This window comes from Amblyraja radiata, chromosome 20, assembly GCF_010909765.2.
Source record: "Amblyraja radiata isolate CabotCenter1 chromosome 20, sAmbRad1.1.pri, whole genome shotgun sequence".
NCBI classification, from domain to species: domain Eukaryota; kingdom Metazoa; phylum Chordata; class Chondrichthyes; order Rajiformes; family Rajidae; genus Amblyraja; species Amblyraja radiata.
Window position 1 is genome coordinate 10,552,796 of NC_045975.1, and position 12,115 is coordinate 10,564,910.

The 12,115-nt window shown below is 44.7% G+C and overlaps 1 protein-coding gene across 2 annotated transcripts in view; it reads left to right on the forward strand.

Moving 5' to 3' along the window:
* mpped2 (metallophosphoesterase domain containing 2) overlaps positions 1-12,115 on the forward strand; it is a 130,702-nt gene that overhangs the window by 34,204 nt on the left and 84,383 nt on the right. For both annotated transcript variants that reach the window (XM_033038797.1, XM_033038798.1), the window contains exon 3: positions 6,725-6,906. In XM_033038797.1, coding sequence (XP_032894688.1) covers positions 6,725-6,906 — 182 coding nt within the window. The remainder of the gene's footprint in view (positions 1-6,724; positions 6,907-12,115) is intronic.

Here is a 12,115-nt window from a genome sequence, read left to right on the forward strand (position 1 = left end):
TACAGGCAGATGTGAATACTGTGGGCAAGAAGAGACAATAGAGCATGTCATTATACATTGTGAGAGGTATAAGGAAGAAAGAAGACAAATGAGTGAACGATTCAGAAAAGAAAAAGTACAATTTGATTTAATAGATATTTTACAAAAGAATTCATATAAGTGCTATCAAATCCTATTGCTTTTTCTCAGGGTAACCAATTTGTTCGGAAAGATATAGGTTATTAGTATATAAGTTATAATGTTATTTGATCCACACTCCATACCAGTTGGTGGCGGTAATGCACTAAAAAGTTGTTTGCCAACCGCCAAAAAAAACTACATAGAAGAAGAAGAAGTAGAAGTCTTTCCTCCAGTCTTTCCATCACCGTTGGAAGCTTTTATTGCTGTTTATCAATATGAGGACCAAAGTTGTGCCAATGAAAGTCAAAGAAGCCATTATGAGACTGAGAAACAAGAATAAAACTGTTAGAGACATCAGCCAAACCTTAGGCTTACCAAAATCAACTGTTTGGGACATCATTAAGAGGAAAGAGAGCACTAGTGAGCTTACTAATTGCAAAGGGACTGGCAGGCCATGGAAGACCTGCACAGTTGATGACAGAAGAATTCTCTCTATAATAAAGAAAAATCCCTAAACACCTGTCGGACAGATCAGAAACTCTTCAGGTGTGGATTTGTCAATGACCACTGTCCGCAGAAGACTTCATGAACTGAAATACAGAGGCTACACTGCAAGATGCAAACGACTGGTTAGCCACAAAAATAGGATGGCCAGGTTACAGTTTGCCAAGAAGTACTTAAAGGAGCAGCCACGGTTATGGAAAAAGGTCTTGTGGACAGATGAGACGAAGATTATCTTGTATCAGAGTGATGGCAAGAGCAAAGTATGGAGGAGAGAAGGAACTGCCCAAAATCCAAAGCATACCACCTCATCTGAGAAACATGGTGGTGGGAGTGTTATGGCCTGGGCATGTATGGCTGCTGAAGGTACTGGCTCACTTATCTTCATTGATGATACAACTGCTGATGGTAGTAGCATAATGAATTCTGAAGTGTATAGACGCATCCTATCTGCTCAAGTTCAAACAAATGCCTCAAAACTCATTGGCCGGACGGTTCATTCCACAGCAAGACAATGATCCCAAACATACTGCTAAAGCAACAAAGGAGTTTTTCAAAGCTTAAAAAATGGTAAATTCTTAAGTGGCCAAGTCAATCACCCGATCTGAACCCAATTGAGCATGCCTTTTATATGCTGAAGGGAAAACTGAAGGGGACTAGCCCCCAAAACAAGCATAAGCTAAAATGGCTGCTATACAGGCCTGGCAGAGCATCACCAGAGAAGACACCCAGAAACTGGTGATGTCCATGAAACGCAGTCATTGCATTTAAAGGATATGCAACAAAATACTAAACATGACTACTTTCATTTACATGATATTGCTGTCTTCCAAACATTATGGTGCCCTGAAATGGGGGGGACTATGTATAAACACTGCTGTAATTTCTACATGGTGAAACCAAAACGTATAATACTGGCCTTTATTAAAATCTGACAATGTGCACTTTAACCACATGTGATTATTTCTATTACAAATCTCAAATTGTGGCATACAGAGGCAAATAAATAAGTGATGGGTCTTTGACCCAAACATTATGGAGGGCACTGTAAGTTAGGGTTATGTAAGATGTTCCAAGAATCTAATCATTGTCAGAAAGTGGCTCTTCCTGAACATGGGACTTAGTGGCTCTTCCTGAACATGGGACTTCAGGCTTCTGTACCTGCTGCCCCATGGTAGCAGCGAGAAGAAGGTATGGCCCAGATGATGGGGGATCCCTGATGATAGTCTGAAGACGGGTTACGACCCAAAACGTCACTCATCCTTTTCCTCCAGAGATGCTGCCTGTCCCGCTGAGTTACTCCAGCACTTTGTGTCTATCCTCGATGCCAGATGCTGCCTTCTTGAGGCAGTGCCTCATGTAAATGCTTTTCATGGCAATTCGGGTATTTGGGTGAAATTAATTAACATCAACTTGTCCAATCCATTGAATCCTCCATTTCAAAGTTTTCATCCTTGATTTCAGATTCCTCCATACCTCTAACCTTATTGAATCCTAGATGTCTATAGGACTTCTGTACTCTCCCAAACCTGGCCACTTGTCTACCTCTCAATCCCACCACCTTTGGAGCCTGTGCCTTTCAGCTAGGCATGTCGGAAAATAGCTGCAGAAAACAGCCTTTTAGCTCTTCGGGTCTCCTCTCATTCAATACGATCATGACTGATCCTCTCTTAGGCCGTCCCTAAGTAATGAACTGGATCCATTTTTACAGACCTTTTACGCAGAGGGTAGCTTGTTTATAAAACGAGCCGCCAGAAAAAGTAGTTGAGGCAGCGGCTATTGCAAAGTTTAAGAAACATTATATGGATATGACGGGTCTGGAGGGATATGGGGCAAATGCAGGCAGGTGGGACTAGTTGAGAAGGGGCATGTTGGTCGGTGTGGACAAATTCCTCACTTTGGCCTTACATTTCATTCTTCTTCTACCTTTTTGTCTCCATTTCATCTCTAATCCTTGTCCACCCCATCTGCCAATCGACCCTCCCCCTTAATCCCTTGTACACACCTATCACTTGCCAAGCTTTGAGCTGCCCTACCTCTCTTTTCCAGCTTTCTCACCCCCCCCCCCCCCCCTCCCCACGCCCCTACTATAATCGGTCTGAAGAAGTACCCATTTCTCCCGCAGTTGCTGCCTGGCATGGCTGAGTTCCTCCAGCACTTTGTGCTTTGTTGAAACGGGGTGTGGCACTGTGAGGCCACCAAAGCCCGTGTGGGTTTGCTGGAAGGAGCCCTCTCACTATTTCATCGGTATTCAAGTTTTGTCAGTGTGTAGAAAGGAACTGCAGATGCTGGTTGATACCGAATACTTTTTCCCCAGAGGTGCTGCCTGACCCGCTGAGTTACTCCAGTACTTTGTGTCTATCTTTTAAAGTTTTGCCAACCTGGTCTGGGTGCCTTGCAGGAATGTACCGGTTACCTGATCCCATGAATGTTGCCCATGTTAGGTTAATAGGTAGCTGGAAGATCAGTTCAATTAGCCCCCAAACTGGACTAAGTCCTGTAACTAATTCCCTTGCTGTAATCTCGGTAGTAAATAATTTCTCAACGTTGAAGTTGGTTAGTGGACAGGCTAACTCCTGTGAGTGAAGATGATATTAGGAATATGTCTCTGCTAAAGGGGGGGAGAGAGAGGGGGGATGTTGGGGTTAGTTGGAATTTGAGAAATCAATATTCATACTGCTGGGTTTCAAGCTACCCAAGTGAAACATGAGGTGCTGTTCCTCCAATTTGCGTGTGGCTTCACTCTGACAGTGGGGGAGGCCCAGGACAGAACGATCAGTGTGGGAATGGGAAGGGCAGTTAAAACCTGGAGATCACGTGGGCCAAGGCAGACTGTGCGTAATTGTTCCGCGAAACGATCACCCAGTCTGCGCTTGGCGTCGCCGATGTGTAGGAACTCACACTGAGAACAACAGATGCAGTAGATGAAGTTGGAGGAGGTGCAAGTGAACCTCTGCTTCACCTGAAAAGGCTGTCGGCGACCCTGGATAGAGTCGAGGGAGGAGGTGTTGCGTGTCCTGGGGCAGGAGTGGTTTGGGGTGGGAATGGGCGGGTGAACCACAAGGTCTTGGTGCTTGTTGGAGAGTACCAGTGAGAAGGGCTAAGGTCAGATAATCTGCATCTCCCCACGAGTTAGCTCTCGGGCTGCAAGCACCATCAATGTCGGTACCGATTAAGTTGAGAATCACAACGCACGGAAGCTCTGCTCTTAAGTTCATCTTAAATTTATAACAAATGGTGTCTGAAACCCCAGGAGCTGTTCGCTTCTTTCATCCAACTTTTGATCATTTTGTATAATCTCGTCATGTTGCATAAACATGTTTTTTTTTGTTCAAATATCATTTTGAATCTCGATATCAACTTGAGAGCAATTTATGTTCCCTCAGTATAAAACCTTGTTTGTTCTGAATGATGAATGAACATGGGGGATATGCAGAGTGTATGACAATCAGCAGAGACCCAGAGCTCAGTTGGACCATTTACCACTGGTTTAACTCCATGTAAACGGTTTCCTTTGGGAATGTGTTCATAAGTTCATAAACAATAGGAGCAGAATTGGGCCATTCAGCCCATCTAGTCTATCCCGCCATTCAATCATGGCTGATCTAACTTTCCCTCTTAGCCCCAATCACCAGTCTTCTCTTCATAACCCCTGACACCTGAACAAATCAAGAATCTATCTATCTCTGCCTTAAAGATATCCATTGACTTGGCCACCACAGCCTTCTGTGGCAATGATTTCCACAGATTCACCACCTTTGACTAAAGAAATTCCTCTTCTTCTCCTTCCTAAAGGAGTGTCTTTAAAATCTGAGGCTTATGGAAGTCAGATTTTATTTAAATTGGAATCACCATCCCCATCACCTGCCCAAAATAACTCGCTGAGAGGGTTAACTGTCTCAGCGGCGTCCGGCCACTTTCTGTAGCGCGCATGGCCTTCTGGAGAAACAATGCTGCCATTGCTGATATGTGGGAGTGCAGTGCCTCGACGGTGGAGTGGGCCCGCTCGCTGCAGGTCCTGCAACAGCCTGGGGCTCGGCTGGACTGGAGGCCAAACGCTTGGACCGGACACGGCCTGTAGCGGCGGTGGACACCATGGCTACGCTTAGCCAGGCCAACGCTGCAAGGAGCATCAGAGTCTGCCATGTGTCCCATTCTGGCGAAAATGGTGCTTCAGTCCAACGATGATATGGTGACTCCAGCTGGCCCAATAAGACACGGATGAATAAAGAGTGACCTTGTCGAGAATGCCCACATCCTGGGAACTTTTTCTTTATAACTCCATCCGTTCTCATGATCAGGGAAAGATTAACTAAGATGAACCAAGTCTGATGAAGGATCTCCACCCAATACGTCATCTATTCCTTTTCTCCAGAGATGCTAGTTGACCACTGAGTTATTCCAGCCTTTGGTGTCCCACTTCTGAGTCAAGTGGCTTTGTCCTTCTCCATATACCTTGCAACGCATCTTATTTCTACTTTGGAAAGAAAGATGCTCCAATATTTCCAACTATTTTGAGTTGTAAACTTTTTCTGTCCTTCTACCCCCTGTGGTATTTAATTGGCGAATAAAATATCTCTTCAATTAATTTTATTGTCACGTGTACCGAGGTACAGTGAAAACCTTTTGTTTTCAAGTCAAGTCAAGTTTATTTGTCACATACACATACGAGATGTGCAGTGAAATGAAAAGTGGCAATACTCGCAGACCATTGTGCTATCCAGTCAGCAAAAAGACAATACGTGATTACAATCGAGCCATTCACAGTGTACAGATACATGATAAGGGAATAATGTTTAGTGCAAAGTCTTCTTCTTGCGTATGGCGTGCACAGCCTAAAGTTGTAAGACAACTTGTTCTGTTTGATCTTCTGTTTGTGCACGCCAGGTTGATTGCATTCGTCGAAACAGGGTGGACCACGTGAAGGTTGCAATCTCCCATCCCTTAGTGCAAAGTAAAGCCAGCAAAGTCCGATCAAGGAGAGTCCGAGGGTCACCAAAGAGGTAGATAGTAGTTCAGCACTGCTGTCTGGTAGTGGTAGGATGATTCAGTTGCCTGATAACAGCTGGGAAGAAACTGTCCCTGAATCTGGAGGTGTGCATTTTCACACTTCTATACCTTTTGCCTGATGGGGGAGGGGAGAAGAGGGAAGGGTCAGGGTGCGCGTTGACCTTGATTATGCTGCTGGTATCGCTGAGGCAGCGTGAGGTATGAATTGAGTCAATAGAAGGGAATAGGAAGGAATACAGATGCTGGTTTAAACCGGATAGACACAAAATGCTGGAGAAACTCAGTGGGAGAGGCAGCACCTCTGGAAAGAGGGAATGGGTGAAGCATCACCTGTTCCGTCTATCCAGAGATGCTGCCTATCCCGCTGAGTTTCTCCAGCATTTTGTGCCAACTACAGAAGGGAGGTTGGTTTGTCTGATGGTCTGGGCTGCGTGCAACAATTCGCTGCAATTTCTTGCGGTCTTGGATGGAGCTGTTCCATCAATCCTTCATCGTTGGCTGATCCACAACATTAAGATGCATGGGGTCCAGGGTGACTTGGTTATTTTGAATTGAGAACTGGCCTGCTCACAGAACATAGTGGCAGACAGGCATTATCAGTTGCCTGATAAGATGAGTTATGAAAGAAATATTGCAATCCCGGAAACTCTGTTTTCTCTTCTTAGTGTGGGGAAAAAAGGAATTGATTTCTCCTTGTCGGAAAAATGTCAAATTAATTGTAGAACACCATTGGGCCCCGTTTCTGAAGCGACTTTAATTAGGGCATAATTTTTAATGAGGTGCTGTAAATCATTTGTAATTGCATTTTAATTAATTTTTTTTAAATGGACATGGTTTCTCACACCGCTCATTTCAATTCCTTGTTCCCGGAGTGACCTGTGTGTGTGTTTGTGTGTGCATGTGCGTGTGTGTGTGTGTGTGCGTGCGAGTTGTTAGCGGGTCGCCTTTTGCGATTTAAAGGTTAATTAATGCTAACTGGCTCTCTGCTTGTGTCTGTTTGAGCCGGCCAGTGATGAGGAAGCACCGGATGAATTGACGCCTTGTTAACTCCCCTTCATTTTTGTCTCTTTATCTCATTGTGCACGCCACCCAGGGTCGACCCCGTCCCGTACGACACTCCGAAGCCATCGGGCCACACGCGATTCGTCTGCGTCTCTGACACACACTCGCGAACGGACGGCATTCAGATGCCGTACGGGGACATTCTGCTACACACGGGCGACTTCACAGAGCTCGGGCTCCCCACGGAGGTTAAGAAGTTCAACGATTGGTTAGGTAAGATACTTTTTTTCTTAACTATTGCTCTCTGTGACCCCCCGCCCCCCCCTCTAATTAACCTCCGCTGTACAAATGCCATTCACAAGTTTGATAATTAAATCAAAGCGCCCGTGACTGCAGGTTGCTGCAATCGAGACGGCGGTTTTTAATTAGCGATATCTTCTACCGTTCCTCTCCGTTTCTCCCCAATCCCAAACAACAAATCCTTCTTAAACACGAGGAACTCGAGGGGCCGATTGATGTGAGAAGCGGACACAATAGAGGTCTTTCTGAGCACCTCAAGTGGATCAGACTGTGGAGCGGTTTAAAAGACAAATTATTGTGCATCTTCACTCTTTCCTAAGTCGGCAATAATGGAGGGATAATGAATGTGGCCTTTGTAGCATTGTCTGGGTTCCATGCTGTCAGATTCAGAAGGGGGGAACGGGCTCCCTTGACAATTATCCTCCTCAGTTTCATCTGTGCTAGTTGTTCCTTCCATGCAAAGGCCCATTTTCCCTCAGGTTCCTCAGAGGTTAAAGCACTTGTAACCGGGATTGAACCCTTCGGCCAGGACAAGTGTAAGGACATTCCTACCGTCCCAAGTGAAAACTGAAAAGCTGCAAATAGTGGAAAGTCTGAAATAAGAACCAGTAAATGCTGGAAACACTCAGTAAATCACGCAGCATCTGTGGGAAGAGAAACGGAGCCAACATCTCAGGTTGAAGTTTGGCGAAAAATGGTACGGCACTGACCAGGAATGGCTGAGTGACATTACTGACAGTGGGTTTTGATTCAAAGATACAGCATGGGTGCAGGCCCTTCGGCCCATCAAGTCAACGCCTACAATCAATCACTTGTTCACACTCGTTCTGTTATCCCATGTTCGGCATCAGCGCCCTGTGTACCATTTGGAGAGGCTAAAGCCCTAAAAACCCGCATGTCTTAGGGATAGAGCCCCTGGAATACCTCTTAAAGGTCACTATCATACATGCCTCCATCACCACCCCAGCACTGCATTCCACACACCCACCACACCCTGTAAAAAAAAAAGTTGCCTCTTTCCCCGTGAAGCCATGTCCTCAAGTCTTTGACGATTCCACCCTGGGGAAAATGGTTCTGACTGACTATCTTATCTGTGCCTCTCGTAATTTTATGTGCTTCTATCAGCTCTCCTCTCAACCTCTGACGTTGCAAAGAAAACAATTCAAATTTGTCTAACCTCTTCTTACACCAAATACCTTCTAATCCAGGCAGCAATCTGGTAAACCTGTTCTGCACCCTCTCCAAAGCTTCCTTCCTTGCTGTAATGGGGCAACCACAACTCCATATAGTACTCCAAATGCAGCTTCACCAAAGTCCTGATCATTTAAAGTCTTTCCCATCAGGGACCCTCATAGTTTGTAAGATTAATATCAATAGGATGGTTGAGAAGACAGAATTGGAAACCAGTCTCAGCTAATCTGTGTCTTGATATGTTTCTGTCGTGCAGTTTTTAACCACAAGGGAGTCAAGTTAGGCAGGCATGTTTGTTTTGACTCATGGGAGAGTTAATTGAAGTGCCTACAACTGAGGCACTAGGTAGGGATAGACTTCGTTTAGCAAAGAGCTCGACAATGGATATAATGCTGAGACTCTGGGGATGCAATGCTGAGGCTCTACAAGGCCGCATTTGGAATATTGCGAGCAATTTTGCGCACCATATCTGAGGAACGATGTGCTGGCTCTGGAGAGGGACCGGAGGAGGTTTACAAGAATGATCCCAGGAATGAGTAGGTTTAGCTACAATGGCCGTTTGTCGGCACTGGGCCGGCTCTCGCTGGAGTTTAGAAGAAGGAGGGGGGACCTCATTGAAACGTACAGAATAGTGAAAGGCTTGGATAGAGTGGATGTGGAGAGGATGTTTCCACGAGTGGGAGAGTCTAGTACAAGAGGTCGCAGCCTCAGAATTAAAGGATGTTCTTTTAAGGAGGAGATGAGGATACATTTCTTTAGTCAGAGGGTGGCGAATCTGTGGAATTATTTGCCACAGAAGGCTGTGGAGGCGAAATCAATGGATATTTTTATGTCAGAGATAGATGGATTCTTGATTAGTACAGGTGGCCGAGGTAATGGGGAGAAGGCAGGAGGATGGGGTTCGGAGGGAGAGGTAGATCAGCCATGATTGAATGGCAGAGTAGACTTGATGGGTCGAAAGGCTTAATTCTACTACTATTCCTTATGACAACCAAGTATCAAATCTTTGGATTTGTGGGCAGCTGAGGAGAATTTAGTTTTTCAAAGTGATGAGGGTCTGAAACTCAAAGATGAACGAGTGGAGGAGACAGAATTTCTCACCTCATTTTCCAGGTATCCAATAAGCATTTATAGAAGTTGATGACGGTGTATCTGGAGCAGGTTTAGTTTAATTTAGAGATCAACGTGGAAACGGGCCCTTCAGCCCACCGGGTCAGCACCAACCAGCGATCCCGCACACTAACGCTATCCTACGCCCACTAGGGACAACTATACCAAGCCAATTAACGTACAAACCTGTACGCATTTGCAGTGTGGGAGATAGACCACAGAAACAGGCCCTTCAACCCACCGAGTCCACACTGACCAGCGATCCCCGCACATTAATAAGGGAGGGAATAACGGCAATAGAGAGGAAGGATATTGCGTTGAAGGATCAAGATAGTGAAACAGCTTGGGTACAGATAGAGAATAATAAGGGGAAAAAAACACTAGTGGGTGTAATTTATAGACCTCCAAATAGCTGTGACGCTGTTAGTCAGAACATAAATCTGCAAATAGTTGACGCATGTAAAAAGGGAACTGCTGTAATCATGGGGGACTTCAATTTTCATATTAATTGGGCAAACCAAACTGGGCAGGGTAGACTAGAGGAAGAGTTTATAGAATGTATTAGAGACGGGTTCCTAGAACAGTATGTCACCGAACCGACAAGGGGGGAGGCAATCTTGGATCTGGTCCTGTGTAATGAAGCAGGATTAATTAAAAATGTCATAGTTAGGGACTCGTTGGGAACAAGTGACCACAATATGGTCGAATTCCATATTCAAATAGAAGGGGAGCAGGTTGAAACTCAGGCTAGGGTGCTTAGTCTAAATAAGGGGGATTATGAAGGTATGAGGACTGAGCTGATCAAAGTTGACTGGGATAGCAGACTCAAGAATAAGACGGTACATGAGCAGTGGTGTACGTTTAAGGGTATACTGTATAACCTTCAAGAAAAATTTATTCCTATGAAGAAAAAAAGGGGTAAGGGTAAGAACAGTCAGCCATGGCTCAGTAAAACTATAAAGGATAGTATTCGGCTGAAGGCAAGGGCATATAAGGTAGCCAGAGATAGTGGGAGGGTAGAGGATTGGGAAGCATTTAAAGGTCAGCAAAAAATAACTAAGAGATTAATTAAGACGGGGAAAATAGACTATGAAAGGAATTTAGCGAACAACATAAAAACTAATAGTAAGAGTTTTTATAGCTATATAAAAAGAAAAAGGGTGGCTAAGGTGAACGTTGGTCCATTGGAGGGTGAGACTGGAGAGTTGTTGGTGGGGAACATGGAAATGGCAAAGGCATTAAACGAGTATTTTGTATCAGTCTTCACCATAGAAGACACAAAAAATATTCCAACGCTGGATAAACAGGGGGCGGTAGGAATGGAGGAGCTAAATACTATTAAGATCACCAAGGAGGTGGTATTAGGGAAATTAATGAGACTGAAGGAGGATAAATCCCCTGGGCCTGATGGATTACATCCAAGGGTCTTGAGGGAGATAGCGGTGGGGATTGTGGATGCATTGGTGATAATTTTCCAAAACTCCCTGGAGGCAGGAACGGTCCCAGTGGATTGGAAAATGGCCAATGTAACACCTATATTTAAAAAAGGAAGTAAACAGAAGGCGGGTAACTATAGACCGGTTAGTCTAACATCGGTGGTGGGTAAAATGTTAGAGACAATTATTAAAGAAACACTAACGGGGCACTTGGATAAACATGACTTCATCGGACAGAACCAGCATGGTTTTGTGAAGGGGAAGTCCTGTTTAACGAATCTGCTCGAATTCTTTGAGGAAGTAACAACCCGGGTGGATAAAGGGGAACCGGTGGATGTGGTATACTTGGACTTCCAAAAGGCTTTTGACAAGGTGCCACATAAGAGACTATTGCTAAAAATAAAAAATTATGGGATTGGGGGTAATATATTAGCATGGGTAGAGGATTGGCTAACAAATAGGAAGCAGAGAGTGGGGATAAATGGTTCATACTCGGGATGGCAACCGGTAACTAGCGGGGTTCCGCAAGGGTCGGTGCTGGGACCCCAGTTGTTCACAATTTATATAAATGATTTGGAGGAGGGAACCAAGTGTAATATATCAAAATTTGCGGACGATACAAAAATGGGAGGAAAAGTAGGGGATGAGGAGGATAGGAAGAGTCTGCAAAAGGATATAGATAAGCTAGGTGAGTGGGCAACAACTTGGCAGATGAAATTTAATACTAATAAATGTGAAGTCATTCACTTTGGGAAAAAAAATGATAGGGCAAGTTATTTTCTAAATGAGGAGGAGCTGCGTTGTAATGCAACGCAAAGGGATCTAGGGGTATTAGTACATGAATCACTAAAAGTTAGTATGCAGGTGCAGCAAGCAATCAGGAAGGCCAATGGAGTTTTGGCCTTTATTGCTAGGGGGATTGAGTATAAAAACACGGAGGTCTTGCTGCAGCTGTACACAGTATTAGTGAGACCACATTTGGAATACTGTGTACAGTTCTGGGGTCCATACTTAAGAAAGGATGTACTAGCCCTGGAGGCAGTGCAGCGAAGGTTTACAAGATTAATGCCTGCAATGAGGGGATTGACATATGAGGAAAGGTTAAGTAGGCTGGAACTCTACTCTTTGGAGTTTAGAAGAATGAGAGGCGATCTCATTGAAACATATAAGATCGTGAGGGGCCTTGATCGGGTGGATGCACCGAGGATGTTCCCAATGATCGGGGAAACTAGAACTAGGGGACATAGTTGCAGAATAAGGGGGGGCTCTTTTAAAACTGAGATGAGGAAGAACTTCTTCACCCAGAGGGTGGTTAATTTATGGAATTCACTGCCCCAGGGAGCAGTGGAAGCAGAAACTTTAAATATATTTAAGACTAAAATAGATGGTTTTTTAGCTGCCAAGGGGATAAGGGGCTACGGGGAGAGGGCAGGGATATGGACCTA